This window comes from Dermacentor andersoni, chromosome 10, assembly GCF_023375885.2.
Source record: "Dermacentor andersoni chromosome 10, qqDerAnde1_hic_scaffold, whole genome shotgun sequence".
NCBI classification, from domain to species: domain Eukaryota; kingdom Metazoa; phylum Arthropoda; class Arachnida; order Ixodida; family Ixodidae; genus Dermacentor; species Dermacentor andersoni.
Genome location: NC_092823.1, coordinates 97423596 through 97451020, shown reverse-complemented (window position 1 = coordinate 97451020; position 27425 = coordinate 97423596). Strand labels below are relative to the sequence as shown.

The window sequence follows — 27425 nt, the reverse complement described above, 5'->3', positions numbered from 1 at the left end:
ATTGTCCATCTTGGCTTGGTTTCTTCGTGGTTTCTTTTGCACTTTGTGCAAAAACGACCGTAGTGCCATCTGTCGGGCGCCGTTTTATTCACTGACGACAGTAAAGGGCGACGATGGCGTATACAATGCCACCACACCCCACTCGAGGTTGGGCAACTTGAATGTCGCTAAATGTATGCAGGACCCTTCAGTCGTGATTTTTTCTTAAACTAAATCATTTCTTGGCACAGAATGAGCACTGCTAGGTTACTGGAGTGGTATTTTAACAGTTCACATTGACTTAATGTTTGCCTTTAGTGCCCTTTTAAGTGCTCGAAAGTGCCACAAGAACACGTGCATTGATAACCAGAACCAGGTGGGCACGTTGGCAAGTGAAAGGACTCATCAAGGACAATATTCAGGCATTTAATAGTCACGTGTGTTGTTAGTAATAATGCTTCGCACTAACATAGATTCCCGCATTGCATAAGATCTGCATAACTTTAAACTGACCAAATGGGACCAGCCCTCGTTGCAAACAAAGGTACAATGCCTATGGTGCAGTCTCGATCTACATAATGCTATCTTATTTTTCGCTTCACCACCTTGTCGCTTTTATATTACGTAGCGCTGCACATTGTAAACACTCGCATGGGGCCCTGCGTAATCTTTTGTTTCAAATGTTTCAGGGACTCGGGGGACCACGAGCTGTTCCTGCCATGCCTGGAGCTTCTCAACCACTTGTCATGGAGCATGCACGCACAGAAGTACATGAAGATAATGGTGCGTACAGTTCGGTGTAGTACATACAAACCTCATTATAAGGAAGTTGCATTCTTCCTAACCTTGAGAATAACCTAGGGCATAACCAATATTTGTAATACATGTATGCGCTGATAATTGGCGAAAGAAAAAGAAGTTGTCATCAAAATTATGCCAAGGAAATGCAAGCTTAATGTCCTCGACAGGCCATCAAAGGGTCTCCTTTTGATTTTGATGGCTTGTCAACAGCTTTACAAATCCACTTTGCACCATGCTTAATACGCAGCCGTGCAATCTGTGAGATCGCACAGTATCAGCTTGCCGGCTGCTGATCGATCAAGCAATGTCTTCGGGCAAAATGTGCCGACACGTCCAGAACGTGACCGTTCGAGTTGCTCTGGTCGAGTTTTTGGCATTTGTGCTACCAGAATGCATACTTTGCACTACTGAGCGAACAAATGTTCGCTTCGGCTAGACCTGATTAGACAGTTTTCGCAGAGCGTCGCTTACGCTCGCATTTCACGTGTTTGAGCGGCTGCTGAGGACTGCATCGAGTTTGCTTTCTTTTTTTTTAACTAGACACGATCCTCGGAGAACCGACGAATGCCTCTCCCATCGATCTCTAATTACCCCTGCCTTGCGCTAGCAGATTCCAAGTTGTGCCTGCAAATTTCCCAATTTCACCACGCCACCTAATTCTCTGGCGTCGTCGACTTTGTTTCCCTTCCCTTGGCTCCCATTCTATAACTGTTAACTGACCGCCGGTTATCTGCCCCATGCATTACATGGCCTTCCCAGCTCCATTTCTCTTTCTCAACTAGATTAACTACAGAACTCTATAAAAGGGCACCTATATGTGTCCATACATAATCAATTCCCTGTGGTATGGCATTCTGCAGAATTATTTGCATGTCTTTGCTGCTGAGAAGAGGTTGATTATTAGGAGAGGAAATGTAGATCAAAGCTTTGCGTCAAAGCCTTGTTTAACTGCATAGCATTCTAATTCTGACAACCGCAAAAAAAAAAAAGTCTGCATGTACTGCTGCTTTGTTATCGCTGTAATTACTCAACAAGGTTTAGTTATTTGACGAACTTCCATGTGACGAGTAGGGATGTACCAAATTATTGAGTTTAGCAAAGTAAATCTAAAATGTTTCTCATCAATGTCAGCATGTAACGAATATAGTTACTTGATATAGCGAAGTCAGTAAAGTCGACAGTTTGCATCGCAGATGCAATGCCCAAAAGGGTGCGTCAACCATAAAGGTACTTATGTTGTATTTGTTTTGCACATATTCGTTACATGCCGTTGGGTAAGAAATGTTTTAGAAATACTTTGTTATATCTTCAGTCATTGTGTCAAGGTTTGACTGTAGCAGCTTATGTCGAGAACAGTGTTTCGGATGGCACCACCTAGGGCACCGGAAAAGTGTTTTCATGGAATCTGTATAGTATTGTCGGCGAGTACTGTTGCACTTCGTTTTGTGGCCTCTGTTGATTGCTAGTGCAAATACTGCTGCGTACTGGAGTGTCCTGAATGTTCGCAGTGACCGGTTACCAACCACTTTCGCATACTTTTTTTTTTCTCTTCCATGCAGCCACAGCTACCGGAGTTGTGCAGGTCGTTGGTTCCAAAAACCACATATGACAACAGTTGCGTGGTTATGCACACGCTGGCCATTTTCGCTAACCTCTCGCTCGACCAGTTCATCAGCAACAAGGTACTCTCTTCATTACACCTAGTGGACTGTGTGAATATATGTGTCCCGCATTTACCCAACTCTAACATGCCCCGAATTAAACAACCTCTGCATATACGTGGGTCACAAATTGGACAATCATGTGCACCCAATTCAAATCTGGAAATTTCATAATGAGCAAAATATAGTGTGCTACTGAGTATAGCACTCGGGATGAAACCTACAGAGCTTACTTTTACAGAATGGTAATTTATGCACACTTATTGTCCGTCTTTGTAAATTTCGCAGTTCTCTCTCATTGTCTCTGGGCCGTTGCATGTCGTCCTCAGTGCGGTCTGCTGCGTTTGAGATTCGCCGTTCCTTGAAACCTTCCACAACCCTTTCAGAATGGTACGGTGGCCTATGCTTAAACTAACTACATTGCCCGTTCATCCTGTGGTGTGTGCAAGCTCAAGCTCGCACAATGCGAGAAATGTGTACAGTGGCTCTCTTAGTAGTTCTGTTGCGAATAGGTTAGCATACAAAGCAAATTCCTTCGAATGAGCTTTAGTACTGAAAGCAGTGTGTCGTTGCAAACCTGCGTCGTTGGTAATGGCAATGCCGGTGCGCCGTTTCCGTCTTGTGGTGACAGTGGTTCCGACTACAGTCGCCGACCGATAATGCAGACTTGACGGGGACTGCCAAAACGTCCAAATTATCGGGAGTCCACAATACCCAAGCAGAAGTTACTTTTTTTCACAAATGGGCGAGGAGAGGTTTGCCCCATTCTTGTATTGTAAAAAAAAAATATAGGAAGTGCAGAGGAACAGGGGACAAAGAATATCGCATTTAGCAATGCTCACAATATTCAAGAAACCTTCCACTGCACTGCGTAAGCTCTCCAGGCCCTTCCTAGGTGTAACGGAGAAAATGTTTGTACACTACAACGTTCTCCAAATACGGCAGCTGGCGCAAATATTAGGCTGCAAAAGCGCAGGGCAGACCTCCGCACAAGTGCTGGCTTGCAAAGCGTGCATATTTCAGCTGCATTGCTGCCCATGTGCCAGTGACTTTCTAATGTGCAGCTAGCTCCTCAGCAATTGTCTAGCAAAAAAAAAATCAAAATGCTGCTAAAAGCTTTTGTTTAATCATGTGGTCCTTGCTATGAAAAGATGAACATGTGCCGTTGAATGTGACAGACGTTATGCGAGTGATGTTAAGGGGTAAGCCTCTCTGCTCCGCTAAAGACAGCTGTCAACAAGGCAGCATGCAAATACAATTCTTGGACCCGCTTTTGCTTTTGTGGGATATTGCGCAGCATGTGGTCTGCAACCTGGCTAATGTGCTCTTTACAGAGCAGTGGAGAAGGATCTCTTAAGGAAAGAAAGGCCAGCAAAGCACTTCAGACTAAAGGCAAAGCACTCCAGAAGCCCCGCATTTGATAGGATATCAACAATTACAGCTCTGCTGCCTTCTGATAAAGTAAAAGCTAAGGCACAACTTTGAAAGCCATTTTCTGAAAAGTGCTTTTCTTGCCTCCTGCTCAGCTTGTCCCTCTGATTTCTTCATGACTGTTAAGCCTATATTGATTACGTTTTTGTTATGTTCTTTGAAGTGCAGTTCAGGGCGTGGCATTCTTGGTATTACAGTGACTTTTTCCGAATTAATGATTCAACTATTTGTTCAGTCTAGGTGTGTGTTGTACAGTCAGTCGCCTCGTAAATAATGAGAACTAAAAAAATTGTGTTGTAAATAAAGAGATCTAAGAATGTCACATACTCAACCTTTCGTTTTAGAACACAGAGTGCCTCGAACGAGTCTTGTATAACATTATGCAAGCCAATCAGGCTTGGGACAAGCTCAACAGAAGAAAAAAGTTGTAAATAAGCTGAGAGATAGTAGAACCTCGTTCGTATGTTTTGGGGAAAAAAACCAGGGAAAAAGAAACCGAAAGAACGTACGATTTGAAGTGACTCAAATATTTGAGACTGAACTGTAGTTGACATCTACGTAATGCAAAGTGTTGTGCAGATCGTTGCACACGAGACCTGCATTGCACTGTTGTGGCTTTGGGGACCCTGTTGTGTAGTGCTTTAAGGCGGCGATGAGAAACCAAAGGGAAATCGAGCTGATGGGCGACGCTGGTTGTCGCTGAAATGAAACGTGGCACTCGCATCGTGCTGCCTGCAGCAAGGGATGGCGACTCATTTGGATTATTGCTTACTAAAAGCGTGCGGTACGCTATGAACGGTACTACACCTCATGGGTCGTAAAAGAAGTAGGTTAAGATGCTTATCGCAATAGGTTTGGTGGCGATAGCTGTGGATAAGACATGCGACGACCCATGAGGAGATTTGCTGGTACAGGAACAAGAAAGTGAGTGCGCGCCGACGTTTTCACGTGAGGCTAGCAGGCAAACGTGTGGAAAGTGATGTGGTGGACGGCCATATACGGTTCTCCATCGTGCGTGCCTCACATATTTTCTTGTTCAGTGGGATCTAGCAGCCAGAAAACATATCGTATGATTGCAGTTTGGCGGCGTACTGAGCATTGGCGCCGAAAAATCGTGCTTTGCAGGAACGTGTGGGCTGGTAAAAAGCACAACTTTATTGGGTCATTTTTGTGTTCTCGATCGGGAACGTTGGCGCCGGGAAATCACACATAGCAGGATCGCATAATGGCTCTACTATACAACTTCAAAATTTCTATGATAACATCACAGAAACATTACCACTACCTCTGCCAATTTTCATCAAAATCCACGAAGAAACAAGGAAGTTGATTTCGAAAGCCCCCCTCCCCCCCCTTATTAAGTGCCATCTGTGATCAGCCCTTGCCATTACAATTTTGTCATTATCAAGCCGATGACTATCACAAGTGGCGTGTGGCCGATTGACAGCCAATCGGAAAATATTCCTGCGTAAAATAGGTATTCGAACACAGGCATAAAGAAACTTATTGTACTTAAATGCCATCTTCGATTAACCATTGCCATGGTGACAGTGTCATTATCACGCCGATCGCTATCGCGAGTGGCAGCCGGCTCAAAAGCCGGCCAGTCGGGGCATGCGCTTGTGTAAGAGAAGCTTTGTTGATACAGGTACAGAATTGCAAGCTTCGACCTCGCCGAGATGACTTCTTTTTATGTGTGATTAATATTGTCTTGTTCTTTGCCAGATGTTCAGCCAGTCGATAAAGCAGACACTTCAGGTTCTCCTCTGCACGGTCGTGTCCAACAACCTTGAGGCCAGGAGGATAGCCACCGACATTCTGGAGGATCTGTTGAACAATCAGGAGCGCCGAGCATGCATGCTCAAGTGAGTCTGTTTGGAAAAATCCTCATTACTGAAAGGTGCGGAAGAACGGTTAAGGAGACACTAAAGAGAAATGTTAAGTAGCTTCACACTGGTATTGCTTTTCCAGAACTCCCTCTTTTTTTTTTTCCGCTGAAAGCCCAGGCAGTTTTACAGCAGTGTGACATCATGGATTTCACGGGACAGCAGACTTTTGTTGATTCGACCCCACCCGAATGCCCCAACGGACGCCTATACGCTTCTAGACACCAAATTTTCGCTATTTCAATCCTAAAATTGACTTTCGCCAAATAATTAGAACTGTACCGGTCAGCATGCATGTGCCTGACCCCTATGGTGAACCCTTGTGAAGCACCCTCGTCAAGAAGTATGAGCTCGCTCAGTCAATGATATTGACCATTTTAAGTACCAGGAGCACTGCGTTTGTGAAGACAGGAACTACTAGTGGCCATGCCGATCAACGGAAAAGGGTTAGGGACCCTTTGTACACCGATGTTGAAGGGTCGCTGTACCAGTGGGTCCTCACAACCCGTGCACATAATGTGCCTATCAGTGGGCCAATGCCAGCCGCAAAAGCGAAACACTTCGCTTTTCTTCTTGTATGGCTGAATCTTGAACCTGGAGGACACTGGATCCAGAGGTTTAAAGATCAACACAGCGTCGTTTATAAAAATGTGGTAAGGGAAGTGTTGTCTTTGGATACAGTTGAAGCAGCAGTGGCTACTGACAAAAGTGCCTGCTGTGCTGGAGCGCTACGTAGAGAAGGACATATACAACTGTGACAAAACTGCTTTTCTTTTAATGTTCCCTTTGAGGATGCATGCTTTTAGAGGATATCCATGCCCTGGCGACAAGCACTCCAAACTTACGGTGACTGTGTTGCTGTGTGCTAACCTGCATGGGGTCCAGCGCCTGAAGCCTTTTGTGATCGGGCAATCAAAGACGTGTGCATGCCTTAAGAACCAGCACATTCCGGTCCCCTGTCGCCGCAGTAAGAAGGCGTGGATGACCCGTGACCTTTTCGAGGAATGGCTGCTCGAGTTGGCCGACATAATTGAAAGCCAAGGGAGAAAAGTGATGTTGCTGCTTACAACTGTAGCGCACACGGCGTTAGCCCGAAGCTAACAGATGTCGAGTTTATGTTTGTGCCTCCCAATGTGACGGCAGGCCTGCAGCCGTTGGACGCCACCGTGATAGCCAACTTTAAAACTGTATCGGTGGCGCATGCTGAAGTGACTAATCTTAGTCATTGACTGCACAGCTTCTGGTAGGTCGGCCCATGCAGACTGGCCCCCTGACGTGAAGATTAGCCTTTTAAAGGCCATGCACTTTGTCTATGGTGCGTGGCATGAAGTGAAAAATGCCGGGCTTTATGCGCTAGCATGAAACCCCCCACTGATAGTGACAGCAACACAGTTGACAGTGATTGACAGTGGCTCTTCTTTCACTCTGACCTTGATGTCCACGCAAAGTGCACTGTCGTCGATCAACTCGTTAGTTGATTTTATGTAATCTAAAGAATTGCTGTCAGTGTTTCTGCAGCAGCTGGAAGCAATGCACACCGCGGTTGTAAAGATGAAACTGCCGTGAAAGCGAGTGCGGATATTATACTATTTCAGCGTGCCTAATGCTTGACAAGCTCTTTGGAGCTAGAAGAAAACTTCTATTTTTCACAGCCTACTTTCTACAACCTCCATTCTTCAGTACAAGTGACAAATTTGGGTTTGGAGCTATAAAGGTATGTGCAGCATACCTTTAAAAGGAAGACGGTACGATGAAAAAAAAAAAGAACTCTGAAAGTCGATGGGACGTTTTAAGCCATCAGAAGAGTGGGAGTCTGCTTAAAACTTTGAAGACCTGCTGGTAAAATTGTTGGGCGTCTCGTTGCTCGTACTGTTCGTGTGAAAATTAAGAGACATGTGATATGTCCTGTAACAGGGGCCCCTTTCTCTGCTTGGTATGCTTGAGCACATCGCGTAGCTGTATTGCGGCGAAGCTAGCTTTGAAGGCAAGTACTGCCAATTGAATCGACGGTGTGTTTCAGCGTTTTTTCCTACGTTTTGTTTAATTTGACATGCCGGATAACTCGACCAGTTTCGTTGGTTCCATAAGAATCGAATTAACTGAAGTTGACTGTATAACAAAGGACGTTGCCGATTTTTACTGGCTTGTATCAACTGTATCAAAGTAGCGAATATAATGAATTTTGGCTCCCCCTTCAACTTTTAATAACGAGGTTTTACTGTATATGCTTTGAACACTGTCCGAGAAGTCTAGGTGCAATGGTGAACCTTGCTATTGCTGTCACTGCTTAGCACTTCAGGCAGAACTTGCAGTATCAGAGTGCTCTGTGCACCATTCTTATAGTTGGCGTTTGACAATTGTTATTGCATTTTGCTATCTCTGGCAGGAACAGATGAGCACCACGCTTATTTTTTGTTTTGTCAGGTACCACAAAATGATGGTCTCCTGTGCCTCGAAGGTGGCTGAGAAGAAAGTACAAAGGGAATCTGAGGACTTACGAGCGGTAACGCCACATTATTCATTCAACTTTTTGATCGTGTAGGCTGTCGGAAATTTATTTTTGTGTGAATTGGTTTCATCTGGGTTTGTGATTTTTCAATTATAGCCAAAAAGCACAGCTCTAAAATTGGGTGTGTGTGTACCGTAAAAGCTCATTCAAATATTCTGAAAAAAGAAAGCGTCAAAGTCGCACCATCCAGAAAAACGTACAAACTGAAGTCAATAAAAAAAATATTGGTTGTGCCCGAAAGGTGGAGCATGGATAGCGATAGGAATATTAGACTAAAGGTTGAACACTGCATTAACAAAATTGGCTGTGAAAGCAAAAAAACTTTGCTTTCGCGAGAATTTAGCTGTTGGGAAATGAGACAGTACACACAGGGATCGCACTGAACAATGAGTTTACTCTCGAAATTTCATTCGCATACTTTGGCGAGCCTTGCTTGAAGCTATCCAGCAATGCATTGCTGACAGTACAAAGTGCGCCCCATATGTTGGTCACACTGGATGAGTCAGCATCTATGAGCAACTGCGTACCTGCAATGCCAAGCAAGCTGTATGACACCAGGAACACCGTCGCCCATGTTCCTGGAATACTGTCCCCTGTTTATGCGTCTGTATACTGCCGAGTTGCGTGAACTCTCGTAAAAATTGTATCCCTAAAGATGATTGCCCAAGAACGCAAGCATCTTGCACCAAATCTCCGTCAGACGATGCTGAATCCTTGCACAATGCCTGTTGGGTGAAGGCAGCTTTGGTGCAAGGTACTGTGACTGGCTGTAACCAATGAAATGATGGCATCAACAAGCTGGGCACGTGGGGCAACTGTGGTGAGATGTGGCATCCAAAGCCACAAAAATTCAAGTGGAGGGGAACTCTCATTTTACTTTTATTTTAAAGTTTCTGCGACAGGTAATGAGTTTGTTGCTCATAAATGCCCATAATTCATTTTTCTCCTGCTTTGGCATGCTGAGAATACTAGATTGAAGAGCACAGCTGGTGGCCTAAAATAAAACTATTGCAGAGCCCCTTTGAATGACATTGTTGAGTTGTGCTCAGACTGAAAAATTGTGCAACTAGTCAATACACACGCACACACACAAAAAAGGGCAGTTTTGCTTGTCTGTCTGCACTGATTTTTTCAAGAAGGCAATGCTCCAGCTCACGTGAATTAGTAGTGACATCTTCCTCTGATCGGAAACTTGCATTCCCCCCTTTTTTTTTCATTTCGTTCGCATCAAGACCATCAATTTTCTTGCGGTCATCTTATCGGTCCCCGAGCTTCTGGAAGGATATGTTGCCCGAACGCCGAGCACGATTGAACCACTGCTGGCCCTTCTCATTGCTGCTGTCGAGGAAAGCGTTGGCTCTCTGGACGTGGTACACAAGAGCGTCAAGCTGGTCACATTGCTCACCAAGGTTCGTGGCATGATCTGTGCTCTTTTACACCTTTATGACCATTGCCCTACGGTCATTCTCACTGCCATGACATTGCGATTACCTCGTGCTCAATGTCTACACATTATTTTTCTACCTTTTGCATGAAGCAGTTGTGTGGCTTGAGATAATTTGCTCATAAGGGCATGTAAAGGAAATTTAATTTCCATAAAGTTGACCTGTTTGTTGTCACGATATGCAAAGGCAGTTCAAACTCGATATAACAAAGTCGGTAAAATTGGAACTTTACTTTGTTATATTCAAATGTTGTTACATAGGAATTCGGCCTTGCATTCAAAAAGTACAGGTATTCACCCATTTCTCTTACATGGAAGGGGCCATAAAAGATTCCTGAATAATGAAGCAGTCCCCCCTCCCCCCCCCAAAAAAAACTTCAATAAAAAAAATTCCTTTCGTACGAGCAGCCTTTACTGCAATTTTAGACCCGACACTGACTGTACTTCCTTCTGTCCGTTGTAGGACATGTGTGCCCAGAACCTGCTTGTTGCCCACAACGCACCCGTGTCGGAATTCCTTAAGGCTGTGACAGTAGTGCTGGTAGCCCTACAGGACAAGGAGGTTGACGGCCTGTACTTTGCTCCGGAAATGTGCTTGGCCAGCCTGCGGCTCTTTCGCGGTGAGTGGTGAGGGCCAGGGGTGGTCTTGGGGTTGGTCTGACAAAGGGGTGGAAGGAACACCTTTTTTAATGAAGCTGTACGGGAGCCGTTCCGCAGCAGTTTTTCATGCGGCGGTGGCAACATGTAGCAGTGCGGTTGATATCACGTATTGGCCGGAGCACCGCCTGCATGGCAGCTCTGAAGCTACTCCATGACCAGGCTGTAAGAACATGAAAGCCGGCTTAGGTAGAGTTGGGGCGGTGTACAGGAACATGTATCAGATACAGAGGAATGTAGAAGTAATACAAAGCAATACGCTCGGATATACAGTCAAAGAACCAATGTTTTTTTTTTCAACTGAAGTAATCGAAGCCACCACCGCTGCCATTTTGATTGTCTCGTAGCCTGAAACTGGCGCTCTCATACGCTGTTCCGCTGGCAGCCGTGGCCACCATAGCCATCTGACGCTCTCCTTCTGAGACATTGTCCTATGAAATGGTGCATTTCCTGCATTCAATTGGTAATGCGAAAGCATTAAATGGCTCACGAGGCGGAAAATTCGGCGTTGTTGGCTTTGCCACATAATGTCCGAAAAGGCCACGAACCCTTGACCTTGGGTGTTAACTAATAATTAGTTAACTAAGACCTAGCTAATTAAGTACGGTAGTTAAGGCACTCAAATCCTTGACCTTTGTTGGGAGCCATACCCTCGACTTTGCGTTGTGGCATAATGTCTAAGCATTGCGTGGTGGTCACATTGCTTTCACATTCATCCACGTAGGGATAACTAAGTGCCCCATAAATTTTTTTCCAAATGTTTTCCTGGTCCCTCGGGAGACCAAGAAAATAACATTTGAAGAGGATTGCACTGTGTATAGCAAAGCATTTGCGAAGTCTTGGGCAGATTTCTGGCAATGGCAGAACTTCTGAAAGGCTTTGAAAGACTAAGATGTGTCCATCCCTAAAAGAGCTTCAGACTTTCATATGTGAGTTGCTCAAATTTGGATGCATCAGCAAAGGCTTTTTTATTGCAAAAGTTGAGTCACTTTAACGTACACTAAAGAGGATAAAGGTGAAAGCCTGTGCACAAGAGCCATTCATTAAATTACTTGACATTTTCATTTTAATGCGTTGTTACTTCCTATTACTTATTTTCTCCCACCAAAGGTCGTGGGTTAGAGTGCCGTAACTAAATATACCTTAATTGCCTGGGCCTTAATTAACTTTGCCCTACGTAACACCAAGGGTCGTGAACTCAAATCCCACCAAAGGTCGTGGGTTCCAGTGCCTTAATTAACTATATCTTAATTATCTGTGCCTTAATTAACTTAACACCAAAGGTTGTGGGTTCTACTCCCGCTGATGGCCGTGGTTCGACTTCCATCAACTTTGGTGCCATTGAATTTTGGGACCAGTGACTTAATTAAATCTACCTTAATTGTGTCTGTATTTACTTCCTCTTAATTGACACCAAATGTTATGGGTTTGAGTGACTTAATTAGCTATCTTAATTCATTGTGTCTTAATTAACTTCACCTTAATTAACACCAAAGGTCATATGGGTTAGACTCCCACCAGTGGTCGTGTGTTTTGATGCCAATTGGCATTATGGCACTTAGTTTTGGTGCCATAATGCCGGGCATCGAATTTTTTAACCCATGGGCCATCTAAAGCTTTCACCTTAATAATGATCGATACGGATGCCTGAGGCGTGTTGGCACAGCTGCTGTCGTTGTGCAGTCACGGTATCAACACCCATGCTGTCAGGTCTCCGGAGATGCACATTGTGTTCGGCTGCAAAAGCTACAAGAGCACCATATTTATTTGTACGTAACATGACCACAATTGAAATGTGAAAAGCAACTTTTAAGTCATGCAAAAAAAGCCCACAAATGTAACAAGAGATAAATGAGAAGAGAACTGGTACCTTTATTGAAGGTATCACATTTCGGAAACAAGTTCTGTTCACTCATCGTCATCTGAGGAGGAGACAGAGCTTTTCTAGGGTGGTGTTCTCGGGCAATCAGTTTTGGAGATAGTTGCACTTTTACAAAATTATGCATGACTTGGCACCAGATGCGTCCGCAACAGTGTTTCTGGCACTATACCAAGCTCCCTATCTTCGCACAGTACCAAGTGCGCTGTCAGCCGTATGCTTTGAGAAGTTCGGTGCCCAGACAGGCAAAGTCTTGCAGAAGTCTCGCAACCATTTCATTCGGGAAACTGTCTTGCCACGACAAATTCTGCGGAAAACTTGTTTGTGGCCACAACCAACTTGACGGCATTTTCGCTGTGCTTAGGAATGGTGCCACGGTTACGGTGCTGCAGTACCTTGTGGTCTATCCTGCATCGACTCCATTCATTGTACAGAAGGTGGTTCGACTCCATTCATTCCATGGAAGGGCCGTTGTGAAATGGATGGAGTCGAAGCATAATACTGCAAGGTACTACAGCACTGTAACTATGCCGCCACTCATAGGCACAGCGAAAATGCCATCAAGTTGGTTGTGGCAACAATTTCTGACTTCAGTCGACTTGTCTATACATTGGATCGAGACGGAAAGGTGCAGGTTTCCAATGTAATCCTAAAGATTACTGGATTTAAAATATCAGCTTTAATATGGTCAATTTTGCTTTTATTCGAATGTAACGCAAGGGTCGTCATTAAGCAATGAAAACTTTGACAAGAACTCGTGTTATAATCAAGTGAATACAGCAAGTGGACGCACCGTCACACTGTGCTCAGCAGCCTGTGCAGCATTCTGGCTTCTGCTGCTGTCTTGACTGCTGTGTGCACAAGCATCCTCCTGAGTAGCTGTCTGCAAACCACACAGTGGTACGTGTACTGGTGTGAGCAGAACGTACAGTGAATATCAATGTAAAGCCATTCTTTGGGTGCTGACGAACGTCGATAGTTTTCCTTCGATCTCGTCTTGTGCACCATCGAGATGTGATGCCTGCGACATCATTGGCATTGCTCCTTATCACTCTCTTAAGTTATGTAAATGCATGCCTCCAGAAAAACAAAAGAAAGACATATATGACATTTGGAAAACTTTGAATCCAAGACATCATGCTTGTTTTTAGCCGATATTGTTTTTTTTTTCTCAACAATGTCAACATGTAGATACAATAAACATCAGATAACAAACATAAAGGTAACAGATATAATGAAGGTACTTTCATGACACATGCAATGTCATTGTAACAAAGCTTATAGCATATGAGCTAGTTCTTTAATTTATTGGTTTAGGGAGTGATAACAGACCTTGGGAAGTTCCGGGGAAATTCCCACTTTCTTACCAGCATCTGGCACATGGACCACTGCTGCCAGCAGATAGCGCCACTTTTAAAGCAGATGGTTTTCGCTCTTTTGCTTGTTTTGGTGGGTGGTCGGTGCTGGTTGGACTATCACCGCTAGTGTAAAGGGTCCAATGCAAAGGGCGCATGCTCTTGGGCACAATTGTGACCGAACGCCAACTGTTATATGGCTCTTTAGGGCGCACATGCTCTTTGGGGCGCTTTAGAGCTTTGTAGGCGTCTGAAGGTTTAAATTAGTGCGCTTTAGAGCTTTGTAGGCGTCTGAAGGCTTAAATTGGTGCGCTGTAGAGCTTTGTAGGCGTCTGAAGGCAGAGCTTTGTAGCCGTCTGAAGGTTTAAATTGGGACGCACATGCTCTTTGGGGCGCTTTAGAGCTTTGTAGGCGTTTGAAAGTTTAAATTGGGGCGCTTTAGAGCTTTGTAGGCGTCTGAAGGTTTAAATTGGGGCGCACATGTTCTTTGGGGCACTTTAGAGCTTTGTAGGCATCTGAAGGTTTAAATTGGGGCACACATGCTCTTTGGGGCGCTTTAGAGCTTTGTAGGCATCTGAAGGTTTAAACTGGGGCGCGCATGCTCTTTGGGGCGCTTTAGAGCTTTGTAGGCATCTGAAGGTTTGAATTGGGGCGCTTTAGAGCTTTGTAGGTGTCTGAAGGTTTAAATTGGAGCATACATGCTCTTTGGGGTGCTTTAGAGCTCTGTAGGCGTCTGAAGGCTTAAATTGGGGTGCTTTAGAGCTTTGTAGGTGTCTGAAGGTTTAAATTGGGGCGCACATGCTCTTTGGGGCGCTTTAGAGCTTTGTAGGCGTCTGAAGGTTTAAATTGGGGCGCACATGCTCTTTGGGGCACTTTAGAGCTTTGTAGGCATCTGAAGATTTAAATTGGGATGCTTTAGAGCTTTGTAGGCATCTGAAGGTTTAAATTCTTATCTGGAGCACTCGGTAAGGACAGCCCTCCCTTTCTCTCACCACCTTCTCCCTCTCTCCCTTAGCTGCAACTGGGGAGGGCTTTGGTGACAAGAGAGGAGGATGGCAGTTGCCTTCCATGCCGGCGCTCGCACTAAAGGAAACAAAACACACTTGGCGACTGGGCTTAGATGTATAGCCACTGCACTACTGCTACACATGTGCTGGTTAATGGCTCTGTTCTACGTATACAGAATTACACAATGAAAAAGCAAATGCTTTTGAGCACATCATTGCGTTAATACTAAAGTGAATAGCTTTCTAGAAGCATTTGGCTTCTAATGATAACCATCGTCAATAGTTCCTGCACAATGTTTTGGTGTTCACATTCGAATCTCAACATAATAAAGTGAATCTAATATGTTTCTTGGTGATAGTAGCATGTGATAAGCATACAAATACAGTAAAACCTTGTTAACAGGTAGTTGGCGGGGAAGGTGGATCAGGTATGCACTAAGAGATGTAGCAATTAACCGACAATGGCAGATGAGCGGCTATGGACTTAATGGCCAGAAAAGTGTGTTAATTCTTACTCAAACACATGCGGACAAGTTTTATTTGCAAGCAGGGAGGAAAAGGTCTGATTTTTACTTGCTGCTGTGGTGGCGTTGCAGCGATGACGGCATCCTCAAACTTAGCAAGGCTGCAAGCCAATTTCTCCCTCAGTGCCCCCTTCTCTCTGAATGTCCTCATGGTGGTCAGCGCACTAGCTTCGTCGGATACGGAAGGGCCATCATTCACGTCATCATCTGTGATGACAACATGGAAGTGCTAGAAGCTATGGGAGCATTAAACACATCACAGCTACCATGTGTTGATGTCACTATTGGTGGGGAGGGGAGGCCGGGAAAGGTCTGTGCACCGCAATTTCGCTATCAGTGGTCTACGCACATGATATTTCACCGTTTTCATGCTTGTATGCACTGAGAAATGAGTTAAGTACTACACACTAACCATCTGGCATGCGTTAAATGACTACGGCTTAAGCGCTCCGCCAATACATTATCTTCAGTGGTGACAGGGTGGGAGGTTGATAGCGACTATATTTAAACCACAATTACTTAAGCGGGCACATACCGTATTTGCGTCATTCTACTGTGCCCCCGATTGTAACGTGCAGTTATATTACAGCCAACATATTGTCATGTAGTAGTGACGGTAAAGAACACATTAGAAAAACTTAATGACGAGACTAAGTTTTTATTGGGCGAACCTGTGCCCACAAAAGTAAGTTACACTCAAAGCACAATGATAGCAGCGAACACAGTGGGTGATTGCCAAAAAACTGATCTGCGGGTCAAGTGCATCGGCTTTTATACATGAGTCGTCGAAGGTTCCAGAGTAATCGCTAGTGTCCGCAGCTCTTCCAGAAAGTACTACCGAATTCAAGTCGTCCATACAATTGGATTACAGAACAGACAATGGACAGATCATTGATAACATTCCTGAAACGTCCAATACATGCAGCCCATCCTGTGCTGAGTGATAACGTTTAACGTTTGTTAGCCGATTAACAGCGGTCACCGGAGGAAGATAAAGAAGCACACATGTCAATATTCAAAATATATAACTTGGTGCTGATTCTACTGCGCACATCAATAACAAAGCCTAAGTTAATGCATACTGTGTTGAAACAATTTTATGGAGCATACAAAGGCACACAGACACACGCACAGCTGAATCTTAGCGGATAGTAGCTATCGGAATCCGGTAACACCTCCTTTTTGCTATCTACCGACCACAGAAAGTCATCTTCAGTTCCATGTGACGCGTTAGGAATGCCGCATGTACAGCAAACTGGAAAGTGGCGATAATTAAGGCAGGAAAGGAATGTCCATTCGATTGCAGTACAGCTTGCTACCTTGCATTTAGCTTATTTTTTAGTAATATGTTTCGTTCTTGATGTTGGGTAGAATCGGTTACGATGGTGACGTGCATGAAAATTTAAACTAACTCTTTAGCCAAAAAAGGTGCGTTAGAAAAAGGTGTGTTAGAATGGTCCAAATACGGTAACAACGAGGTTTCACTGTATATGCTTATAGTGAATATTGGATGTAATGAAGGCATTTCCATGTCGGATGCAGCTTCGTAATGAGTCAAATCTCATTATAGCCAGATTTGACTAGAGTAAAGCTTGAAATAATTCAAGCCTAGAGATAACGGAAAACACCCGGCATTCTTTTCCTTTATTGTACGCAGCTCTTACTGACTCTGGTATCTGTGGAGAAACCATCATCAAGCAGTGTCTCACGGTGGAGCACATCAGGGCCCTCCTGAAGCCTTACCTCACAAAAGATCCTCAATGCATTCAAGATACATGCACGTGAGTCCCCAATCCAGGTTTTAATATGTTGGTATAGGGTACTTCAAGCACTTTGCGAGTGCTATTTGCATATGTTTCTACGTACCTATCTATGTTTGTATCTAACCATTTCTTCACCTACCTGGGTAGTTCGTGGTCGAATGGGTAGCGCATCAGGCTTGTAGGCTGATCGGGATTCAAAGAACCTTTTTCTCGCGAGCAAATGTGCGCCATATTCGGGAAGTGTTCCAAATATAATTTTTCTAGCTTTTTCATCTTTGCCTCCCCACTTCGCACCCATCCCCAAAATTATTCTCGTATGAAGTGCTGAAACCTTTAGATAGTAGGCAGCACCAAAGAGATAGATAAATGCGCCCCTTCGTTGCTGAGAAGCGTTTTCGCGCAGATATTAAGTGGGATGTATATGTCCCGTTGTCCTACAAAGGGTTAAATCAATCAAGGAACAAGCAAAAATAAATACCTACACCGACCTGGAGCAAAGGAACACAAAAAGACAAATGGGCCAATTTTCTGCTCCGAAGAGCAGTGTCTTCCTTGCTAGCACCATGTTACCTCTTGGACATTAAACCCCATGAACATACCTGCCAACCTGAGGGCCTCTAATATCTGGAGATTTAAAAGAGGAGAGTGGGGGGCGATAACAAAAAGAAAGAAACTTTTTTCTGAACTGCAGCAACATCATAAACAACTCTGAATAGATGCAGTACAACTCTTGGACGTCTAGGTGCCTCTATGGTGACAGAAGATGGCGCAAGCGCATATGCACTATAATTAAACAATGCATACTAAGGCTTGTTACGGTCTCATATACACAGTGTACAAGGTTTGCGAAGTGAGGGCTCAAATCGTCACAACGTCGGATATGGCTCTGAAGGCATCGCGTATGCTTCAGTGCAAACAACACACGGGCGTTACAGAAAGGATGGGGCATAGCGCTACACCCTTGTGTGGCTTGCGCTGGTGTGTACATGATGCCATACCTACTAACCGAACAGTGTGTAATTTTGGGCTCTGAAGGCTGCCAATACAGTTATGAGATGTCTCGGCACCCGTACTGCTATCAAGGCGGTATTTGTGTGGCCCCTTTCCATTCCTAGCATGCTTCACCCCAATGCTTTTTTGTATGCTTTACCACATAATTTGGCTGGATTGAGGCAAATCTGACTTGAAGGAATCGGTCATTGTGGAACACATATTAGACCCCTGCCTCACGAGCACTCTTCAATGCATGTCTTGATCTGAATTGAACTGAGTCTAGCTAGGACCGTGTTGACTACACACAAGCGGTTTGTATTTAAATTACATGTTGGCTAGATAACTAGTTCATAATAATTACCAAGAGGCTGCAGTGCATGACACTTTCTTGTGCTGGGGTTGCGGCTGGATTTCAGGAGATTTATGTCCTTGGCCACACAGTCGTAAGCCTTAGTCAGGTTTTGGAAGTCTCCCGGGCAATTTGTGAGAGTTGGCAGGTATGCCATGAGTGAATGAATCACTAATAAACAAACTGTCAAGTTTAATGCTTAATATACTTCAGTGTAGCATTGGGTTCATTGAGCAAGACCAGATACCCTTTTTTTTTCTATGCAGTAAAACCCAATTAACTCAATTTCACAGGACCGAAAGAAATTTCCAAATTAATCCAATGTCAAATTATCAAGGGTGTCAAGACAACAATAAAGATATGCTTACTACGTCAACATGCATTTATTTACTGAATTAATTGGCAAATCCTGTTTTTATTTTGCACAAAAGCAGTGCAGAAGCTGCAATTCTTGTCATTTCATGACTGATTAGTTCTCGTAGTGGCGAGGGCCTCGCGACTTTCCTTCACAGTGCAGCTGCAGTGCGTGTCTTCATCTGAGACGCGTTCGCAACCGTGTGCACATCCCGATTATTGTTTCACCAGGGAGCTGGTTGCCAACAGATCATCCGTCTATCGCGATTCAGCCAGTTCTTTTCATCCTCAACAGCTTTGCTGAGTTGGAACGAAACTACTGTTTGGTGTAACCACTGCGAAAGAAACCATGGCTCCTATCAATGCGATCATGGGTGATGACTACGCAGGCTTCCTTATTGCTACTCACTGACGAGTTTCTGTGGCAATGGAGGAGAAGCACGTCCAAATAAGAGCACTCCTGAAAATAGTTCCACGTTCCCATTTGCGTCTGTTTTAGCGGGGGGAAAAGAAAACATAAATTTAATCTAATTTTCTGCTTTTCTGTTGCACGTTATGGCACATGCGAAACCGTTGTACATTGAAGCTACGCATATTCAGTTATCTGCTCCGAGAAACCAACAGCGCTGTCAAATGCTGCCGGATTACTTGGCGCAATTACACACTGTGGAAACTCTGCCCCTCTAGCTTTTCCTTAATTGCCGTGAAACGCTGTGCATGCGTATAGCAGCTGCACAAAGCGTGTCACCATGTCTACCTTTCAAAGCTGGGGAGTGGCGTTTGGTCACCACCTGTTGCAGGTTTGGTTTCATACTCGAATCTGATGCTCGTGTGATATTTTAATTTTTGTGGAAGTGCCCACTAAACTCGAGTAACTGCGGTACTACTTTACCTTAGATTTGATATTCAAAGCCTGTGCATTATCTCTGCCGAGCGTATCAAACATGTACTCGCACAGCAGAGAAATCTGCTGCAGGGTTCGTGCGACGTCACGAAGAGAGACTGCTTAGATGCCACGGGGTTTTGCAGCGACCGAGCAAAACATCCGGCCTCTGCGCAGATGTAATTCATTAGAGTAAGCACGTGGCCAGGTGTGACGTGCATATCATGTGATGTGCTCTCCATGGAGCAAACGGTTGGAATGCCGTTTAAGGGGTCCTGCAGCTTCTTACGCTTTTTCACCCCACTGCCTTCTCAGCAACAAACAGGTGGAGGTTGTGACGACATGCTTGGACTTCCTTCGGCAGCTCATGAACAAGCTTGAGAATGCCGAGGAGTGCCTCCAGCAGCTGCTTCAGGTAAGGGCAATGCGTGCGTTTGTTTGCATACCAGCGAACTCTCCCAAATTTCCCGTAAGGCTTACGAATTTGGGCTTGTACGATTTTACCTATGTGGCATCAAGTTTTACGAACAGTAAAATGTTTGTGAATATGTTTTGCTTGTCAGTCTGACATGTTACAAGTCTGATGGCGAAAGGATGCTAGAGGAGTACTTGCATTGAACAAGTTTGTACAAATTCCTAAAACAGGCGAAATCGGCCACAAATTCGCTTCAAAAGGTCGCTGTGATATAAAAACAGTGTACGGTTTGTTAGTCTTTGCTTTTGTATGTTTGATGCTGCTTGTATCATCTTTCTGAAGGTAAACCAGCTTTAGTAAAGTGCTTGAAAAAGACATAATCCCATGAAAGACATGTTCCCAGGGCGAGCTTTATAGAAAGGTGCATGCTATTTTGCTTTCCCCTTCCATGTTGTGTTCACGAAAGTTGGCATGTTCGTGGCTTGGTACAGTTGAAGCTCAGTACATTCAGACAGTTACGTAACAAAGTAGATCTAAAATTTCATTGGCCATGTCTTATTTCAATGAGTACTCTTACTGCTGTAGTGAAAATAAGAAAATTCAAGATCATAGGCAATATTTTTTGGCGGGGTTGCAGTTGAAGATATGTTTTCTGCTGGCAAAAAGAAAAGTTGGCAAGAGCAACTTGAAATGGCACAGTCTGGAGGCTTATGCTTAGTTTGGCTATTACCTTGGAATGGCTAGCCCGCTGCTGGTGATTCCGTGTGATTGTACTGGTTGCGTATTAATGATCATAAAAAGGGCATTTGTAATTTAGTGCCATTTATGCTCAGTGTATCGGCATGGCAAGCTGCAGCTGGCCCATTAAAATCTACAAGAGAATTGTTGGTGGCGACACATGCGCTTGCTTTTTTCATTGATGCATTTGTAAAAATTTTTTCTGCAGTTTCAGCCTGTGTGCTCAAGGACGTATCGGATATACTGACATAGGTAGTTTTGTATCATATGCAACTTCTTATAATGAGGTTCAAGTTATCCGTGTAATTTGCCATTTCCATGATGATAGTATAGAATATCGTATTTACTCGCATAATGATCGCACCTGTGAATTTTGTCGTCAAAATTTGATTTTTTTTATTTCCCGTGTTATGATCGCACCCCGAACTTGCCGCAGCGATATGTCGTGGGCCAAGTCTAGCTAAGGATGATCGCACTTACCATCTGTAGAACGCTACGCAAATGACTCAAGACAAAGCAAGTGGTCTGCAGGCACCAAACATACTTAAGCAGATGCCTCACTTCATTATTTTCATCACTTTCCGCACTTCCATGACAAAAAGAGGTGCAACCAAACTTGCCTTTATTATTTGTAGGCTTTATAATGGTTGTAGTCAACAACAACAAAAAAGGCCCCTTTCGATTCTTCTCGTCTGCACTCGTGGGCACACAACAAATCACGAGCGGCAACGATAGTAGCCACGTTTACACCGATACGTTAGAACTGTACCCTATTCATGCACCGACGTTTGTAACACAGCTAAGATATTCGCCCACGCTTAGTGGAAATGTTCGTGTGTTAGGATAGTAGTGAAGACAGCTGCCGCAGTTTCCGCAGCATGCCGGCCATGTGTTTCTATGTCACTGGCAGCTAAGCGCGCCCATCTCTGTTTCTGTCCCCTCAAAGTGGACATGGCTACGTTATTGCCGCAAACTTCCCGATATTAACGATATTGTTCATTACTGATACGGAAGAAACTGTTTCAATGCATGTAATGTACTCGCGAGAAGAAAAAAATATTGCGTTCGGTGCATCCGGCTTGCTCCGTTGGCCGCCATTTTTCTTTTGGTGTCCCGCACCAACGTGGGACACCCGCATCTCGCAGAAAATGCGGGATGAAAAAATTTTTTTTTCTTTTCGAGGAAAATTTCGCCTGCGTAATGATCGCACCCCTGAATCTGCGTCAAATTTCCTGCCAATAAAGTGCGATCGTTATGCAAGTAAATACGGTATACATGAAAAGCACATAACTACTAGAGTGCACGCAGAAATGCTTCAGCATGGACCAGTCGCACTGTCTGTTTTCTTAACCTGTTGCTGTGTCAGTAGTGCAATTATTGGTTGTTTCTTGCAAGATTCAGTTCATATATGTTTACTGATAAGATACTATGTATCAGGACTGTTGAGGAACCTATGAAGTAATTTTTACAGCTCAAACGTGGAAACCTAAAGTCAGTGAAATTCACGACTTAGGTAAAGTTTCTCGCGGCAAGTGTGAGCTCGCTAGTGTGTCGACATTCAACAGTGTTTGTGGTATTGCTGTTGGTCAGAGTCGAAGAATTTTGCGTGTGACTGGACGTAGGACAAGTGCAAGATTGCAGCCCATGATGCTGTGTTTCAAGTTGCTGAATATGAAACTTATGTTGGAAGTAGGCATCTACGAGAGCTGCGCTAAGTGCGCAATCATACTCATGCTGAGGAAATTGTGCTCGTGGTTCCAGGAACCAGTGACGGCGAGCTACCTGTCGATAGCCCTGTGCCTGACAAAAGAGAATGTCGTCATGCCTGCTTTCAACCTCACTCTGATGGCGAACTTCCAGCAGGACTTTAGCCGGGAAAAGTAAGTCGGCACTCATTTGCCTGATGGGCATCTGCTACATCAGCATGCACTTTATTTTGCGAATGCGCAACGAGCGAGAGGCCAGTTTTAAGTAAAAAAAAAAAAACCTTCATTGTTGATGTTATGGTGTCTTCCATATAAAGATGTAGTTCATTTGTTAATTCTTGCTTTTCAATTTCTGTTCTTCTGTTAGATTTATTTAATGCAGTTACTGCTTGTAATGTCTGCTACTTTCTATGCACCGGTGTGCAATATACAACTTACACTCTACATGCGAATCATGCGCTATGTTGTAACATACGCTTTTGCACTGTACTGAACAAAATGGGAGCAGACGTCCCACCAGGCTTGCCAGTCTTTCCTAAATGGAAAATACGCTAGAACCTACACACTAAATAAGCATACTGGCAGCTATTCAGAGCCGTTTCTGAAGTTTGTGTGACGATTTACGAGCTTGTTTTACCCACCATGCGTGTCTCAAATACAGGACCATTAACGGTGCCTATTGTGCATTCGTTAATTATGCGCATGCACCGAGAAGTGGAGAACAACGATCTATGTTTTGGAAAGTAAGCTAAAAGGAAGGTGGTAAGATGAAAAACTCTGAAAGCCAAAGGGGCATTCAGGGCCAACAATAGAGCAAGGGTCTTTCTAAAACTGAAGTCCTGCTAGTCAACTTATTAGGCGTATCTGTGCCCATACTGTGACTGGAGGTGGTGTATGCGCGTGCATAAATTAAGAAACAAATGGTATGTCCTGTAACAGTGGCACCTTTTTTTTGCTTGGTATGCTTCACCACTTTTAACATTTCTGTATTGTGGCAAAGCTAACTTTAACAGAAACTACTGCCAAGTGAATCAACAGCGTGTTTCGGCGTCTTCTTTTTCTGTTTTTTGTTTAATTAGACTCGGCGGATAAGTTAACCAACTCAGTCGTTCGTTTGAGGGTCGAAATAACGGAAGTTGACTGTACAAATATCTGTGACTTTTGGCGAGTGTAGGCCGGTGCCGATGAGTGTGAATGGAAGTAACTATAGGTTGGTTTGATTCACTTCGCAGATCAGTGAACCAGTTCACAGCGGGGCACGAGAAGTTCAGAAAGTGTGCGGCTGAACTTCAGCCACATAGCCTGAACGAGTATCTGAAAACGAATGCTGAAGTGCAGGCACAGTGCAGGCGTTATGTTTTGTGCGCCCAAAGTGCGCTGTCCGTGTCAGTTCGTTAGGTCCTGAACAACAGGTATGGTCACCTTCCGAGGCTTGAACACACCCCTTGTTCCTTAGGCACAGCAGACGTGCATAAGTGTAGTTTCAACGGCGTTTACACCCGCGGGCTGCATTGTCTGCTGCACTGCTGCTTCGCACCTATACGCCTGCATGCCTGCACCAAGTCGGCACCATTGGTAGGGAAGGTGCAGAAGAACCACGAATCATCCCTGCAGCTCTTGAAACCAATAGCATGTTTCAGAGGGTGCCATTTGAGCACTGCTATAAGGAACGACAAGGTGCAGCACCTCGTGAGCTGGTTCAGGTAGTGGAGGTGAATCTAACAGGCCCAATGGATGCGAGTAAGTGTTAGTATGAGTGGGTACTGAGGAGTGGGATTCGGATTGAGTGGATAGCCTGTGAAAAGTTGGTGAGTGCATATCTGCCTGTTGTGCCGACCTATGAACAAGGCTCTCAGTGTTGTTTTGCTGAGCTTCCACTTTTCCCCTGTCAACACGAAAATTATTAAACGAACCGTGAAATGCCCGGTGATTAAGATGCTGAGATATCTGAATTGCAGAGTTGTCGACGTGTAATATTTGCTCCGCGAGGCTGCGGTGTTGTCATGGAGAACTCTCTGTTTCACGCAGGTTCGTTCAGTCTCTGGTCTCGGTCAACCGCAAGCGGAAGGCTCTCGAGTCTCCAGCGAAGCGCGACAAGCCTCCCGCGCCTGTGCTTGTTGCCGGAACCATGCCACGTCCCGGCGCTCCTGTCAACAATCACAACAGACGCCTCTCCGTCGAGAACAGCATTGAGAGGATCTCGCGCAGGCTGGAACAGAGTTTCGAGGTATTCGTTCAAGTGAAGCCTTGTTTGCCCCTACACAATAAGAACCATGTCCCTTAAACAACATCCATGCAAAGCACTCATAAGTGATCAGTCCACATGTCAGTTGTATTCAAACAGGCCCTCACACGCACCGCCGTTCCCGTTAGCAGTAAAATCCGTTGCAGAAAAACTCGGAGTAGATTTCTTAGATCTGCAGGAAAGCGACTACGTTGAACCCATCCCACCTTGGGATGAATGTACAGTCACCTGTGACTTGTCCTTTACAGAACTTAACAAAAAGAGTTGTCCAAATGCCCTCATTCAGCAACATTTCTTGGCCCTCGAAGACAAGTATAAATCTATGGCATTTTTCACTGATGCTTCAAAGTCTGCAACTTCGGTATCATGTGCAGCCCATGGTCCAAACTTCTCCAACTCTAAAACCTTACATAAACATAGCAGCATCTTTACAGCGGAAGCGTACGGTATTCTGATCACTATTGAGTATATAGTACAATACAAGATAGAAAAGTCTATAATATACACAGATTCCTTAAGCGTTGTCACAGCCCTGTCCTGTGGCAAACCAAGCCGAAACCCTGTAATTAACCAGCTTCTTAAACAGATCCACGTAGCGCATAAACAAAACCTCGCTCTTGTTGTATGCTGGGTGCCAGGCCACTCTGGGATCACAGGGAATGAAATGTCCTCATTCAATGTCCTGAACTTTACCGACACCGATTGACTCATTTTAGAGAACTCTACTCACACCATATACCACCCCATCCCTCGATGTTCTTATCAGAGGATGCACTTTTTAACTATAAAAGAGTGCTTAATTATCTTGCGCAAGTTAACTTTCTCGACATCATCTCATACCATCCTAACCTTCAGATTGCGCCTCACTGGTGAGGCACAGTCTGATGCACAAAAGTATGTCTGAGCTCTTGCGCTTCTTGCGTAAGCAAGAATTGTGCACCAAGGGACTTGGACAATCCAGAATAATTTAACATGTGTGCCTGTAGCAAATGCATTTAAAGCCCTATATTTATCTTAGTAATTATTTTAGAATTCATCCACTAGTATTTAAAGATATATCTTATGTGTAGGCCTCTATACAGCCTTTATTTTAAATCATAGTCCTAATCTCACAATTTTACTAAACCATAACACATGTCCTGGTGCTCTTTGGCCTTAGATGCCCTTGCGCCATTAAACATCAATCATTAATCAATCAGAATAGGCATGTTTCACTGGGTAGGTACCTGAATAGGTAAGTGCAGCAAGGGGGTAAGAAGTGAAGTCGGCATCAAAAGTTGAGTGCGGACCAGGAACTGGGTGAAACAAAATTGGACCAGAGTATGCACTGAGCTACATACGAGTGAAGAAGTGGAGACATTTCGGTAAACATCAAGGAAAAGTTCATCACAGATTCACACATTTGCGTGGGATCCGCCAATTTTTTTTTTATTTGTGGCCTGGGATTTCAATGACAGTCCACAAGGCAGGTAGGGTTGTTCAAATACTAACATTTCCTGATTTAAATAAGTGCCAAATATTTTTCGTTCTTCTGAGGAGGGGGTAGTTTAGCAATTGCATTTGGCAGTCGTTGCATTTGACTTGTGCCTAAATGCTCAAAATCTATTTGGTGTGAGGGGACTTGCTTTTATTCTAGCCATTTCCCAGTCATGGTGATGGAGATGCTATGCATGCTGGCGATTACCTGTACATACAAAGATAAAATTCACATATTGTGCTTGCATTAGCTACAGCTTTATTGAGATTCTGAGGGGTCCCTTTTCATTGGAGCTTTTCAAATGATTTTTGTGCAGATGGGTGATCTTAAGCAGTCTGAAATCCTGGCTGTCTACGAGAACAAGATCTTCAAGCTTAAAGTAAGTTTGCCAACTTTGGCATTGATGGCTGCAAATGACCCGCCGACTCAGTGGCCACAGTGTTCTGCTGTTGAGCACAACGTCATGGGTTCGACTCTTCGCACTCACGGCCACATTCCAATGGGGTCGGGATGTAAAAAACACTTGTGTACTTATATTTATCGCATGTGAACGTTGGTGAAACCCACGTGGTCAAAGTTCATCCTTCGCTACCCACTGCGGCATAGCTCGCGAGTTGCTTCTGGATGTTAACCCTTTCAGACGCCACTTTATCCCGTTGATTGAAAACTTGCTTTCACTATATCTCTTGCATCTTCAGAATCATAGAAAGTGTGCAGCTGCAGAAAAGATTAAGAATTTTCAATTCTTTCGTGAGTTATGTCAAGTTTACAAAATTTCGACTCCATGCGAAAACTCGCTACAGGAACATCAAATATGAGGACATAAACTATTTCATGTTTTGCAAAGCTTGAAAAGTACTTATCCAGCCACTTGAAAATTATGCCTGGTGCATGACATTGCGACAAACAATGAAAGAAGTGAACGCGTTACATATAACATACTGACACAGAGTAAAAACACCCAACCGCTTATCTTCCCATTCGTTTTGCTAAAAAATTATGAAAGCTACTCAAAATTTCAGCACAGTTCTAATAATAAGTGTTTCCACATGTATGCAACACATTTTAAATATCATTGCATTAATCAGTGGTTTGCTGTTGATGCATTGTCTTGCTGAACACAATTGTGTACACAGCATCTGAAAGGGTTAAACCCAAAATTTAACAGCTACTGATGCCCATTGCATGGGCCATTTCTCGTCCTGTTGTTCAATAATGGAGGCGCCACTGCCTCTTTTCTTTTGCCTACCATGATAGGTGTTCCTTATCTGAGGGACATCACACCAGGAGGCGAGGGGTGTGCAGAGGTGTAAAGGCTTTGTAGAAGAAATTGTAGAAACAATGTTGGATAGTTTCTGCAACATTTCTT

The 27425-nt window shown here is 44.2% G+C and overlaps 1 protein-coding gene across 1 annotated transcript in view; it reads left to right on the top strand.

Moving 5' to 3' along the window:
• LOC126544428 (protein CIP2A homolog) overlaps positions 1–27425 on the top strand; it is a 47341-nt gene that overhangs the window by 5677 nt on the left and 14239 nt on the right. Inside the window, exons 4-14 of the mRNA XM_050191745.3 lie at positions 669–762; positions 2340–2462; positions 5598–5737; positions 8183–8261; positions 9500–9676; positions 10175–10331; positions 16791–16914; positions 19791–19890; positions 22390–22508; positions 24363–24561; positions 26373–26435. Coding sequence (XP_050047702.1) covers positions 669–762; positions 2340–2462; positions 5598–5737; positions 8183–8261; positions 9500–9676; positions 10175–10331; positions 16791–16914; positions 19791–19890; positions 22390–22508; positions 24363–24561; positions 26373–26435 — 1375 coding nt within the window. The remainder of the gene's footprint in view (positions 1–668; positions 763–2339; positions 2463–5597; positions 5738–8182; positions 8262–9499; positions 9677–10174; positions 10332–16790; positions 16915–19790; positions 19891–22389; positions 22509–24362; positions 24562–26372; positions 26436–27425) is intronic.